At 47.7% G+C, this 20,942-nt stretch overlaps 1 protein-coding gene across 1 annotated transcript in view; it reads left to right on the top strand.

The window, feature by feature from the left end:
• The window catches only part of LOC138268172 (CD209 antigen-like protein B), a 62,375-nt gene that overhangs the window by 30,179 nt on the left and 11,254 nt on the right, over nucleotides 1-20,942 (top strand). The window contains exon 5 of the mRNA XM_069217591.1: nucleotides 959-1,071. Coding sequence (XP_069073692.1) covers nucleotides 959-1,071 — 113 coding nt within the window. The remainder of the gene's footprint in view (nucleotides 1-958; nucleotides 1,072-20,942) is intronic.

Below are 20,942 nucleotides of genomic sequence, written 5' to 3'. Positions count from 1 at the left end.
ACTTATCTTTAGAGGCTACTGTATACTAACAGTGGCCACTAACACAAGGGCCATATTATTGGATAAGACACAATCCAAAGTGATCAAAAAATGACACCCCCAGGTCATCTTTGGTCACTTTATGGCTAGGCACAGTATAAAGTATCCAGACAGCTAATGCAACTTAATAGTTAATTACTAGAAAGACTTGGGCCTCATTATGGTGACGGTGGCACCGCAGCATGCCAGGCGGTCCCGACTGCCACCTTACGACCCTGCAGTCCGAACGCCAGGGAACCTGTCGCCACCGCCAGGATCAAGGATCCCAGTGGCGTGGTGACAGTCGGAGACCTGCTCTGCCATGGGGGCACTGAGTTCAGCGCCACCGTGCTGATCACGAGTCCTTCTATCCCCAGCCTTTCCATGGCCGGAGCCCGCCATTGAAAGACTGGTGAAAAGCCAGTGCTGGGGGCCACATGGGGGCCCACGCAATGCCCATAACCATGTTGTGGGCAGTGCAGGGGCCCCCCTGCCCACCATCCTCGGAATGCACACTGTCTGCTATGGCGGACTGTGTGTTTTCCAGGGGTGCTGGGAGCACCCTCTGTGCAATGGCATTGGCCACTGCTCCATGAGGAGCCGAGGCCAGTACCGACACACGATTTCGGAGGTTTCCACCGGTCAACCCAGTGGAAACATTGTAATGAGGCCGGAGAGGAGCCCGCCAGCCTTGCAGCTGTCTTTATGAGTGATGGTGATCCACATGCGTCATTGATTCCCCTACTTCTTTGAGTGTTATATTTACATTAAGGTAGATGGTGCGTGCGTGTTGGGTGCATTGGTGTTGTTGTGCTCATTGATTCTTTTCCTATTTCTGGTATTTTATTGTTAGTAGAATAAAAGTTCTTGGATTCAGTTTTGTCTTATTAATTGGACGTAAGGCGGCGAGTTCACACTAACAAATTAATTTTATATTCAGGTGTTTATTAACAGCAAATCACAAAGTATAGAGGATAAACTTTGGATTGGATATTCAGACTCTCAAAAGGAAGGCCAGTGGCTCTGGGAGGATGGCTCTTCTAACTCCCCAGGGTGAGTTCTTCCTTGCAAATTTAATGGCACTTTAGTAATAGCTAATATAATGGTGTTGCGAAGGAAACCGGTTTGATGATAATTTACCTCCTTTTCAGGTTTATTTAAGAAGGTAAGTTTGTCATACCATCTCTGTTTGCAGAAAGCATAACACAATGAGTCTAGTTAGGAGTTCTGGCTATTTTTAACTTTATTTTGATTTTTAAGCAACTACACACACAATATTGGGACGTGTAGTTGGGGTTACACAGACTGAGCATAGTCATGGAATAAAAATAAATGAGTTGCTATAAACAAATAGCCATGGCTACAAGCAATCTGTTAGGGTGCAGACCATTGCCAGTGGTTCATACAGTTCTGGATATGGCTGTTACATGGTGTACACTCCTCCACAGGGGAGGAAGCACTCTGACACTCCCTGCGGCCAAGTCGATCTGCAGACTCACGTACACAGAACCTTTACCTCTCTATTCTGCTCAGTTTCGTGTGCCAGGCATGATTTCAGCAGTCTTAAAGGTCTACCCCACCCACTGAGCTCTCTTAGAGCTGCCGGCTCACGGTTCCCCCATCAGTCACCACTTCCTCTATAGTCCAACCCAAGAAAGCCTGATAGGTCCCCCAGATATCTTTCAGTTGGCTGTAAAACGGTAGCAATTTGCAGTAGGTATCTGACTGTACATTGCAATATGCCATATCCATGTGCCAATCCTTCAGAGTCTGGAGTGGCCACCGAGCCCAGCGCAGTGCTATTCTATGCCTCGCAAGTAGCAAGCCGATGGCCACCATTCGCCAGAAAGCGATTGGGACATTTCTGTCGTAACTCAACAGTGTGAGCAAAGGGGTCGATTCGATGTGTTCACCAGTAATCTCTTCAAGTTCTGCCAGAACCTTCTGCCAAAAGAGCTGCACACCAAGACAAAACCATGCCACCTGGGCAAACTTGGCATTCTCTACACCACATCAGGCACAACAAGCGTAGTAGGGCAAACCATATCGAAACAGATTAGGCGGTGCAAAATACACTCTGTTAAGATATTTAAAATGTAGTAACCAGTGCTCGCTATTCAGAGGAACTGACTTTACTATGGAGCAACAATAGGTCCACTGCTTGTCACTGATAGTGATACCCAGCTCCCTCTGCCAGTCTAGTCAAACCTTTATGATTCCTGGCCAGTGTGCCTCTTGTGCGAAAGCATAACGTTTTGCTACAGTGCGTTGCAGGATAGACATGTGCAGCAAATGTGCTAAAGCCTGTAGCTCTGGGAGCTCAAGCAAATCCTCCCTAGCGGGGCTCACATCATGTGGCGAGCTCTGAAATATTGAAATTGAGGCGGACAGAAGGCTCATCGCACAGACCTGCTCCCAACTGCACATCATTCTATCCTGGGAAAGAATCTCACATAGTATTCAGACCTACCCCTTGCAGCGCACTCGCCACCCCGCTTCTGTCACAGGGGTAGCCACGTACACCGCTCTAGCAGGCCACATGGGGAGTAATGTAGGGATCCGGCCTGTTATTCCAACAACCGATGCCAAGAGTAGACCGTCATGTTCAATGGATCAAGCACATTCTAGTGCAGTACAGGCTTCGCAAACAGGGTTTGGGGTGGTGATAGCGAGGTGGCAGCATTTTGCTTCAACCACAGGTGTGGTAGGCTCTCCGGGCCATGCAGCCAGAAGTGAGCAAACATGTACTGCGCAGCCCTGTAGTGGGCTTCTAAATCTGGGTCGTTCAGGCCTCCCTTGTCATACGGCAAAGTCAGCGTGTCCCAGCTAACTCGAGGCTGCTTTCTGGCGCAGGCCAGCCGGACCAAGAGAGTTTGTCATTTGCTAAACACCCCTTGCGGTAACAAGATAGGAATATTAGCAAATAAAAATTAGAAACCAGGGCAACACTACCATCTTCATTAGGGCTGTATGCCCACTGAGTGATAGAGGGAGTTTTATCCATTGTTCTACCATCTCTGAGAGATTTTGCACCACCCTGCCATAGTTATCCATTCTAACCGCGACAGATCAGTATGGACCTGTATACCCAAATAACGCCATAGTCCACTGTAATGGATACTGTAGTTGCATCGGTGTTCTGGCTGCGGTAAGTGGGAATATCAGGGATGTATCCAGGTAAATGCGCAGGCCAGAGGGTCTGCCAAACAGTACAACCTCTTGAAGGATCGGAGATTAATTATGCTTGGGATTGTGAACATATAGAAGAGGGTCATCTGCATATGCAGAGATGATCAAATTGTAGGGTGGAAAGGAGTCCTGAGCGCCCTGGGCTGCTCCACTCATCCTCCATCACCTTGAGAATCAGCCTACTCAGACCAGCAAATGGGGGAAGTGAAGGGTGCTTGTGAGCTCCCAGCAAGATGGCTGCACTCTAGTGCAGCTCTGCTGGCTGGGATCCCAAATCCGCTTATTATCCTGCATACCGGCAACCATCTGCTCTGCAAACAGTTGGCCTGTTGTGCGGAGGGCACCTGTGGCCTCGCTGGCCCCACAGAAACAATGACCGGAGGAGCAGAAAGCCAGAGATGCTCCTGAGCAACTGCCCGTGGTGCTGTCGGGCCGGGCGTAAAATGGCGGCCACGTGAGCTGATGGGATTGCGGCCGAGAACCTGGCAGTGGTCGCTATAAGACTTTCACAGGGGGCCCTGTGCCAAGCGACATCTACAAACCAGAGCGGAGGAGGCAAGTGCGTGCCCTGAGGATCCAGGAACGGAGGGCCTCCGCAAGGTGACCCGGGAGGACCGTGCACTGAGTGGCATCGATCTGTGGGGGTTGGCAGAGTCTGCAGCCTACGGTGCGCTGGCCTGGCAAACGGACGCGGCCTCTGGCCCCTGTCAGCTACCTAACTTCTGCATGTTGCCGGGCCTGCCCTGATTCTAAGCTGGAGCCCACCACACCACCTGCTCTTGTGACAGAAGCTACCAGCTGCCCCTCCCCCAAAAAACTTATCCTGATTTACTGGACGGCAGATTGAGGCACTGCAAGGGGCCTGAGGCATGGCTACCTGTGGGACTGCTACGCAAGTGGAGGTGCTGAGGTCTCCATAACTGGACAGACTCGCTACCAGAAGGGCGACCGCTCTGCGAAGAAATTGAGACACTGCCACTCTTTGGACTTTGTAGCACATAGGATATAAGGCTTGGTGGAGATGGGGGCACCCCTTGGGGGCATACCTGAGAAAGGATTCCACAAGCATATGTGCATTTCACCTCCTGACACCCCCTCTGCTGCAGAACCTGGCGGGCAGGTGCAGATGGTGGTCCTTTGGGGTGGATCAGGTGGTGTGTTCGGGCTCACCCATTTCTGCCACTGGGCCTTTTTTATATGCTGTGACATCTGCGGGCTGGAGCTGAGGCACTGCACCCCACTGAGTACAACCTGTGACCTCTCACCACGATGGGAAAGACAGACAAACACCAATCACGCCTTACTTTTGAGCCCCAGTGACTTCGCAGTTCTCAACCAGGCCCCACATCTGATCCTGAGCATGAGCCGATGCCCCAGGGAACTATCGTACTTGAGAATACGCTGTTGGCCATGCAGCAAAGTCTGCAATTCATAGATGGGAAAATAGACACTCAACACTTGCATGGGCCACATAGCAGCTAGGCTGGATAAGCAGAGCACACGTATAACGGAGGGGAAACAACGTATTTCCACTGCTGAAGATTGACTACGAGCGGCTGCCTCGCAATGCCTTAACATGGAAAAAGTCCTGACAGTGATCCAAGCCAAGAATTCAGACTTGGAAGCACGGTCCTACCAGAACAACCTGAGGATTACAGGGGTGCCCGAGTCCACCAACACTGGTAAAATGAAACACTTGGTGGCGACCATGTTTGGTGATGTCTTTTGAGTGGAAAATTTGTCAGCCATTCTGGTAGTGGAAAGGGCGCACACGTACTTGATGGCTCAGCCCCCCCAGGGGCGCAGCCACATTCCATTATAGCGAGACTCCTCAATTACCAAGAAAAAGACCATCCACTACCAGGGAAATGACATTGCCCTTTTTTCCAGACTTTAGGGCAGCGGTGCAGGTGGCCGTAAGGAATACCTCCCAGTAAAAAAGAAGTCACAGCAGCTGGAGATCCCAAATGCCATGCTGTACCTGACACTACTGGTCACACAAAATAATGGCAACACTTTGTGAAAACGCTCACCTAAAAACAGCAGAAACAACCTGAATCAGAGCTTGATGAACCCGATGAACCATTGCATGTAACCTGCTGGAGGACAATGCTCTGTCCCTATACTTGATGACTGCCCCATCACCCCTTATGAGCATGGGGGCTGAAGCTAATAGAGGCCTTGCTGAGAAATTGCTTTGACAGTCAATGCCATACATTGTCAACAACTTGGGTGGCCCATGCCGTGGCCACAGCCCTGAGGTGGCGAGGGCCCTCTTGCAGAGAGGTGATGATGAAGGTCATTTTACACAGCCGTCAAAATATTATCTCTCAGCTACCTCCGTTTACCGGAAGGGTGTTGGCACCTCTAGCAGTCCCCCACATGGGAGCACCATAATTCTTATTTCTCTGTTGTGTGATGCTGTTTGTTATGCTCTGCACTGCTGGTTCTATTGACACATGTCAACTGCTGATGTTTGGATATTCAGATGTCTTTGGCCTGTTTGGTATGCTGAAGTGGGTGGAGTTTTTTGTTTGTTGTTATATCACCACTGCACTGCCGCTTTCAGTTCATATGCAGCTTGTCGTGGGGGACCTGGGAATAGTAGATTGTTGGACATGAGCTGTCTCATCTACCAGGGCTTCTTGTGAAGGGCACATATTAAAGTGTAATGTACGATGACTAAATAATCCTCAGGAAACGAGGCAGGCACTGACATACTTAGACAGGCATCACGTTTGAATTGCCCTACTGCAGGAGACACCTCACCAGGCACACAGAGGGGGCCATTGGAGCACGCTGGGCAAGCACCCAGATGGCCACTTCTTATTCCTCATACTCTAGAGGGGTGTTATTATTGGTTTGACACGGACAACCAGAGGCTTTGGGTGGTGGTGCAGGGCAACCTCTGTGGTACATCGGTTGTTCTGCTGAATACGGATGGACCAAATGTAGATGATCCTGATTTATACACATGTTTATGGTATCACACACACACATGACACAATCAGCAGTTCTTCTCTGGGGTATCTCAACCTGACACTTGATCGATCTGCCTCCAAAGACTGGCAGGGGAAACACTGCACGGGTGTTGTGAGCAGAGAAGGAGTACAATGGGATAGTGAACTTGTGGCGACTGAGACACCCAAATGGCAAAGAGGACACGTTTGCCTCCTCGGACCATCGCATATCGTCTAGACTGGACTGTTGGCTAGGAGGTTAGCAATTGGTTGGCTGGGATATGTCTTATGCCTTGTGCACTGTCAGACCATTTTCTGGAAAAACTGGTGGTAGAAATACCAGCTCATGTCTCAGTCCTGTTCACCTGGAGGTTCCGACCCAAGTCCATGCATGACCCCTATTTAGGGATGACCTGCGTGCAACAATAGTAGAGTACTTCAAGCACAATAAGGGCTTGGTGGAGGGGGGCTGACACTCTGGGAAGCCTTTAAGGTTACTATCCGGGGGTTCTGTATTGGCATGCAGGTAGGTGTTTTAAAAGCCAGACGCACAGTGGCAGGTCATAGAGCAACACATTCGAACCCTGATAGTCGAATACGACACCACACTTGACCCACATATTCTAGCTACTGTTACCAATCAGGTGACGGAATACAAGGAGGAGGCAGCACCTGAGGTTTTTTTCTCTCTAAATGTCATGTGGCATGCCCCTATAGAGAGGGAGGACAAAAGGCTGCAATCTGGCGGCCAAGCTGATTGGCCCTAGGGCTCGCACACACACTGCAGCAATCGCAATCCCTGATGGTACGCAGTGTCATGATACCCCACATATTCTTACCGCCTTTACAGACTAGTGCTCTCGGTTATGAGACACACGCACCTCGGTCTCTGAAGTACAAATAGCAGATTACTTAAAAGATATTGCTCTAGCTTGGCTCTCTTTGGGGCAAGGGGAGTATCTAGTGCGCCCTATCACTGTAGATGAGGTTAAGGTGGCTATATCTCCCCTACCTAATTCATAAGACCTCTGGGGTGGATGGTTTTGCGGGTGAATTCTATAAAGATTTTGCCAAGCTCCTAGCACCACACCTGCATGCTATCTATGAGGAAGCAGAAACAAAGCAGACGTTACCCCTGTCTCTCATGGAGGCTCTCATCATTAGCCTGCTCAAGCTTGACAAACTGCCTGACAAATTAGAGTCCTATAGACCGCTATCTTTAATAAATACAGATGCTAAAATATTGGCCTAAATTTTGGCCATCAGACTACAGCCCTTATTAACTAACATGGCATTGCCAGATGAATCTGGAATCATACCCACTTGGTCAATGACACACAATTTGGGCGCCCTGTTTGCAACTCTGCACTACTTCGGCCCCTCCTTGGAGGATGCGTCAGTCCTCTTGGATCCCTCTAAAGCGTTCGTCTCTATAGAATGGATACACATGTTCACTGTGCTACACTGCATGGGGATTCCCCAGCACTTTTTTCAGTGGGTGTGCCTACTTTGTTCGAGCCCAGTGGCAAAAGTGTGCATTAATGACCACACATCTGGATCGGTGTATGTCTAGGGTTGTGTGGCAGGGTTGGCTGCTTTCCCCCATGTTATTTGCATTAGCACTGGAACTTCTGGCGTGCATCATCTGGCAGAGACATGTCACGGATGAATTGCGCATTCAACAGGGCCCCCATGCCATATCGTTGAACGCCAATGAAATGGTGCTTTTTGTCCATTACCCGTCCATTCATCTGGCACCAGCCATTAGGGAGTATATCCGCTATGAACGCTATTCTGACTTAATTATTAATTGGTTGAAATCCATAGTTCTCCCTTTGACTCCGACCACCCTGCCATACAGGTTGGAATTCCCACTGTAGTAGAGCACCGACCCGTTAAATATCTTGGGATGTGGGTACATAGAAACCCTGACTTAGTGATCCATCACAATTATGGGGTAGCGATCTTGGAGCTCAAGGAACAAGTCAGAAGGTGGGCGTGCCTGCCACCTTCGCTGGCAGAGAGAAAATTGTGATATTCCCCAAGTTTCCTTATCTCTTCACCAATATTCCTATTCCACTGATGCATCAATTTGTTAAAACCCTTAAATCACATTTAATAACTTTAGTATGGGTAGGCAAGCAACCACAAATTAGCTGAGACATACTCACATTGCCCTATGGCCTGGGTGGTTTTGAAGCCCTGGATCTGCACCTTTGTTATATATGTGCACAGGCCCACTTTGTTCACTATTGGTTCCACCCACCCAAATACATGCCACATTTAACGATAGAGAGTGATGACGCACATCCCAGCACGCTTGCTGCAATTCTACCCCACAAAAGGCCGGACTGCCCGCGTGTGCGGATTAATACCATCAATTGCACCGATGGAGCATGGAGGGCACTAGGCACTCAGGCTAATAAGCTGAGACACGGACTCCCCTCCTGCCTGTTACTTACCATAGGGTGAGGGTGCTATGACGGGCCTGTAACCCCAATTTCCTGCTGAACCTCTGACTCTCAATGCACTCTTAGCACTGATTACTAGCTCCAGGATCTGCCATAATTCAGTGCAGCACCTCCAAATTGGCATCGTCCCGTCCGGTCTATGCTGTAGCGCCATCCTTATGAGTTCTGGGTGTTTTTTGCAGGTCAAGGCGCAGTTTTGGCTGTGTTTTATCAGTTTTACCCATAATGGACAATCGTCCCATGTCAGGCCACCTGGATCCACAAGTGCTGCAGGTGACAGTCTGAGTGGTGGGCCCAGCTCCGGCACTGCAGCAGCCACAGTTAAGGCCAATAGCTCACTGTTATCTTAGTCTGGCAGTATTGAGGACCTAAAGGGGAGGGGAGGTCAGAGGTCAGCGGGGCACCCCCAAGGGGGTGCGGTGTCACAGAATGTTCCTCGGGCCTTTCCACATCTCCAGGTGTCCCATGTGCAGTTCCAGGCAGCACTTGTGCTGGTCTCCAGAGTCAGTTCATGAGCACTCCCCCATATGGTCTATTTCTCGTCATGTTGCCCCCTGTATGGCTCGGCCTAAGGTGAACGAAAAATGGGCACCGCACCTCACCTCACCTCACCTCAGAAAGACATTACTCAATTCACTCCCAGTTCACAGCAGGGTGCAGCCCTGCAACAGTCCACAGGCCGGTACTCCTTGTGGGACAGTAGGCAAGTTCATGAACAGGCCACTGGTGTGCCTCCTGGTCCCACTGTCTTCCTCCCATCAGCATTAACCCTCCCCCGGGACTCTTGCACCTCACACGGGGCCTTCTGCTGGCATCGCCGTTTTCTAATAGGTGCCAGGCCAATCAAGTCCAGACTTCGAGGTTCCGAGTGCAGTTTCAGGGCCGGCCTCTGTGTGCAGTCCACTTCAGCAGGCACCCACACTTGGGACCGTTCTTCTTGTGGGTCCCCCGCCACACCGCAGGCACCACTTTCAGGCCTCCACACTAGGTCACTATGCAGAGACCGCAAGCAGGCCGCACTGTTCGCCCCAGGGGTGAACGCCCTCTGCTAGCCGCTACTCAATCCTGGTCGCAAGGCCTCATATCACACAGCAGCTCACGTCCTCCTCGTGCTCACTGGATCCAACACCACTTGGGGCACTAGTTGTGGTGCGGACTTTCCCGGGCAGCCGTGTCCTCCCGCTGTCCATAGGCTGCACCATATGTCTGCTGGCTCACCCCCCCTGAACGGCGTGTTCGAGCGAGCAGCAGCTTCCAGTGGATATTCTTCTAGTTCTCAATTGTTCTACGGCTGTTGCAAACTGCATACAGGTGACTTCGGCAGACAACCAGAAGTATTTAGCACCAGGATGATGAAGGATGTATGCACAGCCGAAGGAGGTCAGCTAAATGGCAGCCATCTTCAGGCCCAGCAAGCGGTTGTATAAAATATTTTGTTGGGTGGTCAATGTATTAAAATTCAAAAATATTGCATCCACTTAATCGACTGCCATGACATTGTGAAGGTAAGTAGACGTGGAGTTAAGAATGGTAAATACATATTTTGTCATGGTAAGTAATCGTGGAGTTAAAAATGGTAAATATTTATTGTCAATATAGTAAGAATATATTGTCAAGGAAAGTAGAGTGGATATATGAATAGTAAATATTTATTGTCAAGGTAAGTAGACATGGACTTAAGAGTAGTAAATATATATTGTCTTGGGAAATGGACGTGGAGTTAAAAATTGTGAATATGTACTTACCATGATGATGCAGTGGTAGACAATATAGTGCATGCAATATATGTAGTGTATTAGACCCTACTGTTGCTCCATCTATAACAAAAAATAAAGAGTTGCAGAAGAAGCACAAAATACTGAATTGTCCTTCAGTCATTAATAAAATCATCAGTGCAGCAGGGGTGTGGTTCATTATTTCTGACGAAGGCAACTCAGTGCTGCAAAATAACCTGATGTGCTAAAGTGAAACAATTCAAACACACTTTGGCGGTCATTCTGACCCTGGCGGTCAAAGACCGCCAGGGCGGAGGACCGCGGGAGCACCGCCGACAGGCCGGCGGTGCTCCAATGGGGATTCCGACCGCGGCGGTAAAGCCGCGGTCGGACCGGCACCACTGGCGGGCTCCCGCCAGTGTACCGCCGCCCCATTGAATCCTCCACGGCGGCGCAGCTTGCTGCACCGCCGCGGGGATTCCGACCCCCCCTACCGCCATCCAGATCCCGGCGGTCCGACCGCCGGGATCCGGATGGCGGTAGGGGGGGTCGCGGGGCCCCTGGGGGCCCCTGCAGTGCCCATGCCACTGGCATGGGCATTGCAGGGGCCCCCGTAAGAGGGCCCCTACATGTATTTCACTGTCTGCTGCGCAGACAGTGAAATACGCGACGGGTGCAACTGCACCCGTCGCACAGCTTCCACTCCGCCGGCTCGATTCCGAGCCGGCTTCATCGTGGAAGCCTCTTTCCCGCGGGGCTGGCGGGCGGTCTGAAGGCGACCGCCCGCCAGCCCAGCGGGAAAGTCAGAATTACCGCCGCGGTCTTTCGACCGCGGAACGGTAACCTGACGGCGGGACTTTGGCGGGCGGCCTCCGCCGCCCGCCAAGGTCAGAATGACCGCCTTTATGTTTAATTTGAGGGTTTGTACCTCAGCTACAGAGTGTCTCTTAGTGACACTTGCAGCTGGGGTGGAGGCCTAGGCTGAGCTAAGAGCTGCTCCCCTCAGTCGCCGTGGTGCCACTCTTCCACACAGGAGCAGAGCCAAGAAAATTATGGGACCCACCTATCGCTGCCTCACTACCACTGTTGGCACTGGTAGTCAGGTGGGAAATCTTTACGTGTTGGGCACAGGTGTGGGCGCAGTCTCAAGGCTGATACCCACACCCCACCCACATCCAGTCAGCTGCCAGCCATGCTTGCTGGCATGGGAATGGCCCGTTTCATAGCTTTGGCTATGATTACAGTGAACTGCGCTGTAAAACCTCAGCAGTGTTGACAGCCTTGCCTATAACATGCTGCAGGAACTCCTTAATCTTTGGGGCCTAGGACATTGCCTTGCCTGTCCCCATCCTGTTTGATGGTGCTACTGGACTGATGTCTCATATCAGCAGTATAAATGAGCCCTCTCTGTCAGGAATGCCCCTTGGTGTGTAGGGCATGTGGCTGTATTAAGCCTAGGTAATTACATTTCATTCATTACTGAGGCTTTTATTGTAGGTTTGAGGGTGGGAAATAGTGGCAACACTGAGTTTCAATGGTGAGTATTGCCATAAATCCTAGTATTTTATATTTCAATGTGGAAGTTTGCTTTCCAGAGGCAAACTGTGTTCATCATACCTTATGGTGGAGAAAGTGACAACTCTCTCACTTTACAAATCCTATCTACTATGGATGCTCCAGCCCTGGCAACTGGGGTCAGACGACACCATTGACAGCCAGTCACCATGAACCAGTGCCCAAAGGCCCTTATCCTTAACTTGAAAGATGCCAATGTTTAACGCCTACGTGATGATCTTTTTTGGAGGGACTACAGACAGACCTGGAACAGTCTTGTTATCAGAGCTGACCTACAGAATTATGGGATGAGTTGAAGGCAAGATTGCACCTTCTCCAGATCTGAACATTCAGATATATTTGATTAGCCCTTACACGGAGCTCAGGGAAGGGAGCTGGCTGCTGCGGTTACCACTGCAGGAGAGTGTGCATCATCCATTCAGGGCATCCTCATTCCTCACTCCTCACCCCCCATTCCTCAGTTCTTAACTACAATACCTATCCGTTATCCATCATGCATCACTCTTCATATCTCACCCATCATCATTCCTCACTTCTCGTTCCTACTTCTCATCCATTATTCCTCACTTCTGAATTCTCATTCGTCACGTCTCTTCCACCATCCCTAATTATTTCTCATTCATCATACATCACCCATCTTTTTTCATGCTTATCATCCCTCATGTACTCATTCTTATTCTCGCCCGCAACCCTCATCCTTGTTTCTTTTCCCTCATTCTTATTACCCTTCCATCATTCATCATCTATTGTCCATCATACTTATTCCTGTTCTAACTTTATGCCTTGTCTAATGGCAGTGTCAGAATGAAAACCTTTGCTCTGTTACTTATACAGCTGAAAAGAGATAAGGTTTAGGATGAACTCATAAAGCTGTCTCTCCAGGTGTAGATTTATATCCCATGGCATGTAGAGTTAGCTCCATCCCAAAACCCATTAGAGCTTTGACTACAGGAAGGTGGGAAGAGAAGAGTATTTACCTAAATAAAATCAAATGCTGTACAGCACTGTATTCCCTAGACACAAACACAGCAGCATTTCCTCTCCTCTGTCCTCCTCCAGCACGTGCAGATGAACAGACGGTCTTTCAGTGGCTGGATTAATAGGATGCAGCCCCCTCTCTTAACTCTGAATGGCTGTTGTCAACCAATCACTCTGAAGGTGTGTTTTAGAACATTGAGAGTGTGTTGTGATGACTTAGGGATGAGGATTAGGAATGTTGGCTGATGACTAAGGTATGAGGAGTAAGACGAAAGATTAACAATGTGTGAAGAGGGATGATAAACAATAAATGAAAATGAGAATGATGGATAAGCAAAAAGAATGAAGGATAATGAAGAATAAGAATGAAGGGCAGTGAATGAGAACTAGAAATGATACATTGAAAGTGGTGGATGAGAGGTAATGGATAAGAAGTAGAAGTAATAAGTGAGGAATGATAAAGAAATAGGGATGCATGGGTGAGAAGTGAGGGATGAGGGGTGCAGGAAGACTGATGATGATGAGGAGCGTAATGATTAAGGAACAAATGGGGGGTGAGGAGTAATGGCGGAGGGATGAGATTTAGTGATCGGATCAGAGGAATGAGGGATGAGGAGTCATAGATGAGGAATGATGCTTGATAGGTAAGGACTTTGAGTGGAGGAATGAGTACTGAAGGATGAGTAATGAGAAGTAAGGATGTGAAGTTAGGAATGAGAGACAAGTAGTTATGGACGATCAATGAGGATTGAAATGTAGGAATCAGAAGTGAGCAGTGAGTGATGAGGAGGGACAGATGAGGAGTGAGGACTGAGGACATCCAACAATAGATGGCATAGAGTAGATTGTTACTAGTACTTGTGCCATATCCAATGATATACTAGCTGCATGCTGAGATCCATGGCTGAAGGATGGCTAAGTTGCCTCCTTAGGGATAGACAGATTCCAGAGCAGGTCTCGGAAAGAAAAAAATCAGCTGCTTGGTTTCTGGGATCAGATATGCTACGGAGGCGGGATTTTACCTGCTGGAACCCTCGCACGGAAGTCGAGAGTGCTGAGAGGAGAACAAGATGGTGAGCGTGTTGATCACTTGAGTGCAGCTAGAAGAACTATTGAGAACCTTTGACCAACTTTAAGTCACAAATTAAAGGCTTTTTAAAGAGGATTTGACCCATTGGCACTACTAATCTGAAAGTAAGCATCCAAAATAATGTATGTTACACTGCACTCACAGACTTTCTATCAATCTACACATAAGCATTTGTGCTTACGTCTTCTAGCTCTCAAACCTTTTCAACTGAAATTCATGCTGAGGAGCAGCTAAAAACTGGATAGGAGTACAACACTGGTCATCAGATATCGTGGCCTCAAAACTCTGCCCAAATAGGATGTCTAACAGCTAATCTCCTCCGTCAGCAGCACCTCCACAAAACAGCATGCAGCCTGTCTGCAAATGTACTTGACCGCTTTGTCAGGAGTAGGGGCATTTAAATACAATGACAATAAAATAAAAAAGCCCTTAACAGTAAGGTGGCACAGTGTTATTCAGCCTAACAAAATTATTTTTCCAAAATATTCTCTGGGGCGCCCGGCTATCACTGTTTATTTGTTGAACATATATTATACCTAGTAAGACTAGGTATCTGAAAACAGCCAAAATACCCAGAGCCTGGAATGGTGGGGGACCAAATCTTGATATACCTACTACAAAATCTCCGCCTGCTCCCAGGCACCTAACATGTGCTCCACCAAGATCAAAAGTTTTAGACTTGATGAGAAATTAGGGAGTGAAGCAATAATCTAAGTTGCCGAGTGGTGTAGATAAATGATTATAATACAGACACCAAAATAACATCAAGTGTTATGTACCCAACCTTGTGATTATACTTGGGTGTAAAGGGAAGCTACACTGCAAATCCAGTATCTGGCTAAGTGTTGGAGATGTCCCAAGAAAGTTCTCATGTTCTCAGGAGAGGTAGTCCTAAAAATGCAATCTAAACATTTCCAATGGGGCGTAGGAAACCACAAAAGTGAGAAGTCCTTCCACAGGTGATGTAATTTGAGAAGGGCAGTGGGTAAGAACAAAGTAAAAGAAGGAACACTGGCAAGTGTTACATCCTTAATGTTCATTTACACTAGTAATGATAAACAGCCGGGATATCTAACTGCTAAGAGGATTAACAGATAATTAGGTAATGTAGTACACCATCTTCTACTGGGACAGGCCAGCTTTTGGAGGCTTAAGTTCCATACTTTGAAAGAGTTATGTCTGTTGCATCATTTTAAATGTTTTTTTTGTATTAGGTGTGAGAACTTTAGTAGCAACACAAGAGAAGAAAGTAAATCCACAGAGAAAATGTGGAGGTGGCATGCTTGAGCACAACCCAAACAAAACAGTTAAGACATAAATGACTCACTGGCCATATCAAATCTTTTTAAAGAATAAACTAGTATTCAATAAACGAAATTATTAAAAAAATTAGAAGGATGGTGCCACAGGATTAACCATAGTAACAAAACTAATTGAAAAAAGCCTAGGTGAAATCGATAAAAACAATAAGTTAAGTAAGTAAACTTTCTTGTTAGGTTAATTAAAATCATTACAATTTAAAATGCAGTGATAGATAAAAATCATTAAACAATAAAACTACTTGGCATATAGAGATGGAAAGATCTCTGAATGCATAGTATGGTATCCCAGCTACAAAATCGAGTTCTATTCTGTGCCAATGAGCAGAAGGTGGCTTAGAATGTCTGAGGGGTTTAACAATTTGCTCCGCCTCAGACTCCATCAGTTCATGTTGCCCACTAGAGAAATTGCTTTGTGCATGAAAAAGAGAAGTGTGCAAGTGATGATTGAGATACAGGTCTAATGCAATGATTAATAAGGGGGGATGTTTTGTCCTATCCCTGGTAGGGTGCTTTCTTTAAGGCCTGGTCAACTCCTTGTAGATATGTTACTGTTTGAGAGATTGCTCGAGGATCCTCAGAGTTTAAGCATGCTATTATTGCTTGTCTGCAGGAGGGATCACCGACCTGGTTCCAGAAGCCTTGAGCCAGTGGAGGCGCAGATTTGGAGTGGACCTGCAAAGGCAGAAAGTGTGAATCACGTCTTCTTTTGGTTTGACCACATAGCCTACATGGAGCTTCTCTTCCTGCCCTTAGCCAGGGTACTGCATGCGCGTTGGTAGGGAGGACTCCAAGGCGATGTTTTAGGAAGGTTCCCCATATCCTGCTTCATCCAAGTATGGTTGTGGATTTAGCAATGTGTAGCTATTTAGCCCTGTCCATGTGTGGGTGTGCTTCTTAAGAGAGGCCTTATCCTCTAGGGATGAGATTAATCTCAACATTTTACTGGTTGACCTCTGAAAAGACTCAAGAATGGGCGCTGCGGACCATAGTTGAGCTAGTCCAATCAGGTTGATGGAATCTTTGAGATATTTCCCTGATGCTGAGTGGGGCTTATTGATCTCCAGCCAGACATTTTGATTTATTGAGTTCCTCTCGACAGACTGGAACCTATAGCACATAATGGTGAATGCTGCTCTTCTAGCTAGTGATAATTTGGCTAAACCAAATTCTAGCCTGATCTGGGTGGCCGAAGTATATCTGAGTAGATATAAGGTTTCCCGGTAGATTCTGGTAACAGTGTTGTCCAGCGTGGTTGAGGTATTCCCTAGAAGAGCTTAACCTACGTATGCCAGAGTTGGAACTATCTTCGCCCTAGCAATTTCTAAAATGGGGGTGTATGATGGCCCATTCATATTCCTAAATAGTGCCCTGAGACCTGCTGCCAGGGCGAGTCCTTTTGTATTTCATCCCTGTGCAGCTTGAGGGTTCCTTTGTTGTTGTAAGACTGAGATATTTATAGTCAATGACTTCTTCAACCATCGCTGAGTCAAGGAACCAACCGATTTTCCTGCGTGTTCTTCTAGAACAGTTAATAATTTGGGTTTTCTTGATGTTGATTGTCAAACCGTTTCGTAGTGAGTAATTGTGGGTGGCGTTCAGGAGTCATTGCTTACCGACCTTGGTCCAGCTGATCAGCACCAACTCATCAGCATACAGCAGGTTTGATAAGAGAATAGTGCCAAGCTTCGCGAAGTGAGGGTTGACCATGGCCAGAGTTGAAGAGAGGTCTGCCAGAAATAGATTAAAAAGCATTGGAGCCCAGACACACCCTTGCTTGAGCCTCAGGGATATTGAAAAAAATGTCCCTGGAAAGGTTAGTCCCGTTTCCCAGCTTTATTCTGACACAAGTGTCCGTGTACAGATTTTCGATCGCTTTTTGAAGCACTGGCGGTACATCCCAGTTCTTTAACTTGCTCTAGAGCAAATTTCGTGAAACACACAGTCAAAGGTTGCTTGGTAACCTATGAAGCATAGATAGATTGATTGTTTGGTTGTTCTTGAAGTTTTTAGCAACAGGGTCAGTGCGATGATTTTTGTCAGAGTCCCGTTTCTTTTGTGGGTGAGTCCCGTCTTATTGGTTGGGATGATAGAGGTGGCATGTGCCCAATCAATGAGCAGTTCCGAAAGAACACCCCCATAGTACTTTGCCTCATTTTCGATAAGGGCTATCAATCTGTAGTTTTCAGGATTTAACCTATTGTCACCCTTAAAGATTGGAGAGATGAAAGACCCTTTGCAGGAGGCTGGGATTGTTGCACCTGACAGAGCACGGGAGAACAACGGGCCATGTGCCCAGCCCATTTAGCTGGGTTGGTCTTATAAATAGCCTGAGGGATTCCGTTCAGGACAGGAGCGCCTCTGAGTCTACCTTTTATTATCTGCCACTTCACTGTGACCTCGTCCATAGTTCGCTCCTCCTCTGAAACGATGGGCGGTGAATCGAGGGGGCAGTACACATCTGCCGCAATCGCCCCTGGGCAACCCGATGTGCCTGCTGCATTTGTAGGGTTGTTGAAGTGAGTGAAAAGTAAGGCGGCCCTGGCTTCTTCAGACAGATTTGATCTTGGGGGTGGTGGTGCTGTCTGCAATTTTCCTCTTTTTGGTCCAGGTGGCCCTTTTTAGCTCCTTTTTCTTGCGCCTAAGGTCGGACATAAGACTTTAATTTTGAGAAAGCTGTCACACTGCTCTCAAGGCTCTGTTAATCTCCCTCTTCAGAGTTTTGATTTCCCTACCCACACACTTGTTACAACTTTGTGGTGGGTGGCCTATTGATATTTGTGTGGTGTGGGGGTTTACTTTTGGAGCGAGTTGTTGAGAGAAGGATTTTGTGAATGGTTCACAGGTACTTTTTGGAGAGTTCCTATTGCAGTAAGCCAGTTTGAAATGAATGGTTTTCAGCTTCCTGTTCCGAAGAGTCTTTGTTGGTTGCTGACCATTTTACCCTCCTTAGGGCGCATTGGTAAGTTGATCCTGAGAGATCTGTGGTGGGTGTGTTCTCGGTCACCGCAAGGGCAAGTTCCAGCTCCTGAGGCGGATGGTCGCTCTCCATTCTCTCCCCCATTTTAAAAGAGCGTACTTGTTGCAGCAAGGGCAAGGAGAAGAAGGTGTAGTCAATCAGAGAATTACTGGTAGTGGAACGAAAAGACATAGCGGGTGGAGAGTCACCTTGGAAGTGGCCATTCAGAGTCTATAGGCTCAGATGCTCTAGTTTGCCAAGCAGGATGAGGCCCCTTTGATCCCTCCTCCTAGTTCTGCGTCTGCTTGTACTGAATTAATCTATTGACATTCTTGCACCTCGATGATCTCACTGGTTGGTGAGGAGCCTAGTAGATAGGTGTTAAATTCACCTGTGACTATGATCAGGGAGTGCGGATGCGATGCCCCTAGTCTGAGGAGACTTTCACACAGTTTCTTTAGCGTGTCTGTGTGGGCTTTGTGGTTTGGATGTGCATAGAGATTTACTAATGTCACTGTGAGACCTGTCCCGGCTGCTCGCCCTTTCTGCATTACTAAGTGCAGTATTTGGATGTTGGCCGAGTCTGTTGTTTGTTCCTTTATACTGACCTTGATTGATATAGACAGGTAAATTGCAGGTAAATTGCAAGGCCCCCCCTTTACTGCATCCAAATTGTGATTTTTTTTGGTCATTATTACGTGATGTGAGAAGCCTGGGATTGCGATTGATTCTTAGGCCCAGGTCTCCTGTAAGGCAACCACCGAGAAGGTTTGAAAGTAGGAGACAGTTTGCTGGCTAACCCGTGGATGTTCCAAGAGCAGAGTCAGAGAACTGATCTTACTAATTCTGGGGCGTCGCCTTGGGCTACCCCTGGTCACCTTGCTGGTTGTGGGTTGTTTAGTGATCTTGCAATCCACTCCCACTCATTGGTCATTGACCCTTTCCGGTGCTGGCTCGTGAAGTGGTTTAAAGGATGTGATCCATTTGCTTTTTCCTTTCTCTATGGGCTTGCCCCTCAGGCGTTTTTCAACACTGAAAATGGTTTTCGTAGGATACTTGCTTTTCCTGGCACACTACCCTTTTTCCTCCTAAGTGGGTATGGGTAGCCTGGTTCATGGTATTCTAGGTATTTTTCCACAATTAGAAGTAGTTCCTTACACGTTGTACCTTATCCGGTATATCTGGAGAATTCCAGGTGACCTTTGTGGAGTCTCTGTGTTGCCCGTGGTTTATGTTTACAAATTTAACATATTTGATGTCGGCAGAGGTTGTCCCGGCTAGGGCTGGAATCTGTTTCTAAAGCATTATGATGTTACCTCGATTGAGGCTGTCATTGTTTCCAATTGAGCTGTAAAGTGGGCGAATCTGGGCTCTTGCTTCAGATATCCCAGGAGGTGTACTCTTAGGCACCAGCTGGGGATTAGTTGAGGCTGTGAGTCCTATGCTCTTTTGTGCCACCAAGAAAACCCTCCGAATTGACTTGAATGATTCTCTTCAGTACTAAGCTGTCATTAATGAGGCTTCCAGGGTGGATTTCAAGTTTCGTTGTTTCAAAGGGGGGGGTGACTCACCGGCCGTGTCACCCTGAATTTCTTTAACTAGGTTTGCTGACAACAGTTCAGAGTGAAGAATGACCTTTTTCTTGGGTTGTGAGCCCCACTAAAGTGCCACTATGGATTATGACTGGAGTTATCAGCCCACTAGTTGTCTCGTTTGCATTTCTTTTCTTCTTCGTCTGGGTAGGCTAGCAGAGGTTGAGGAGTGGAGGGTGGCCCTTTGCTTATGCCTTGATCCCCTGGCGAATCCCTGCCTTTGGCTGTTGTTGCTGCTTGCACGGAAATGGGAAGTATGTTCTTGGTTGTATGAGCCGCTCTCCCCCTTTCCTCGTCGGGGGGATTAGCCACATTCCCTTCTACTGCTGGAGTAGCTTTCCCAAAATTGACATAGTTCCTCAGCCATTTGGTTTTGGGGCAGTTATTATTCCTTGACTTCCTTTTTTGACATTTCTTTTGAGTCTTGCGCCTGCGAATGCTTTGCTTGAACTCACCAGTGATATGTTTTGAGGTGATCTATTGAGGCTGGGCTGTCTTAGATCTATCCTGCTACTAGAGTCAGTGATGAGGATATCTTTTTTCGTTTTCTGAGTTACGGCTGCCCCTGGTTCTATCAGTGTGGGCTCTTGGGTGGAGTTTAGAAGCGGTAGGGATCCAAGGAATGGTTTGGTAACTGGAAAAGGGCTGAGTATGTTTAGGCTAGTTGTTGTTTCTGGTTTTGTCGACACTGGGCTGCCCCCTTTGCCCGCTGGCTTATCTGATTGTAGGCTAATCCCATTGTCTGGTTGGGGCCTAAGAAAGGCCTTTAGTTTGTCGAACGACTTTTGCAAGAGTGGCTGGTAGCTTGCTCAGTTTTTCCAGTATTAGAGAGCATGTGGACCTTGGAGTTTGGTCTCTAAAATCATTTTGGGCCCTTCTGATGAGATTATTTAGATAAAAAATCTTGCTGTCAATCCCGGCCACATGGGTGGCTACGGTATTCTAAATCTCTATTTGGATATCTATTTTTGCTGGATGCTGATAATCCATGGCATTGGAAGGCCAGACTCCTTCTTCTGGGGGAGAGTTGTTACCTTCTGGGGCAGACTCTAATTTGAGGGTTCCTACTGTTGGAT

The sequence above is a fragment of the Pleurodeles waltl genome, chromosome 12, assembly GCF_031143425.1.
Source record: "Pleurodeles waltl isolate 20211129_DDA chromosome 12, aPleWal1.hap1.20221129, whole genome shotgun sequence".
Taxonomy (NCBI): Eukaryota; Metazoa; Chordata; class Amphibia; order Caudata; family Salamandridae; genus Pleurodeles; species Pleurodeles waltl.
Note: the sequence above shows the minus strand (reverse complement) of the source record. Positions and strands in the feature narration are given on the sequence as shown.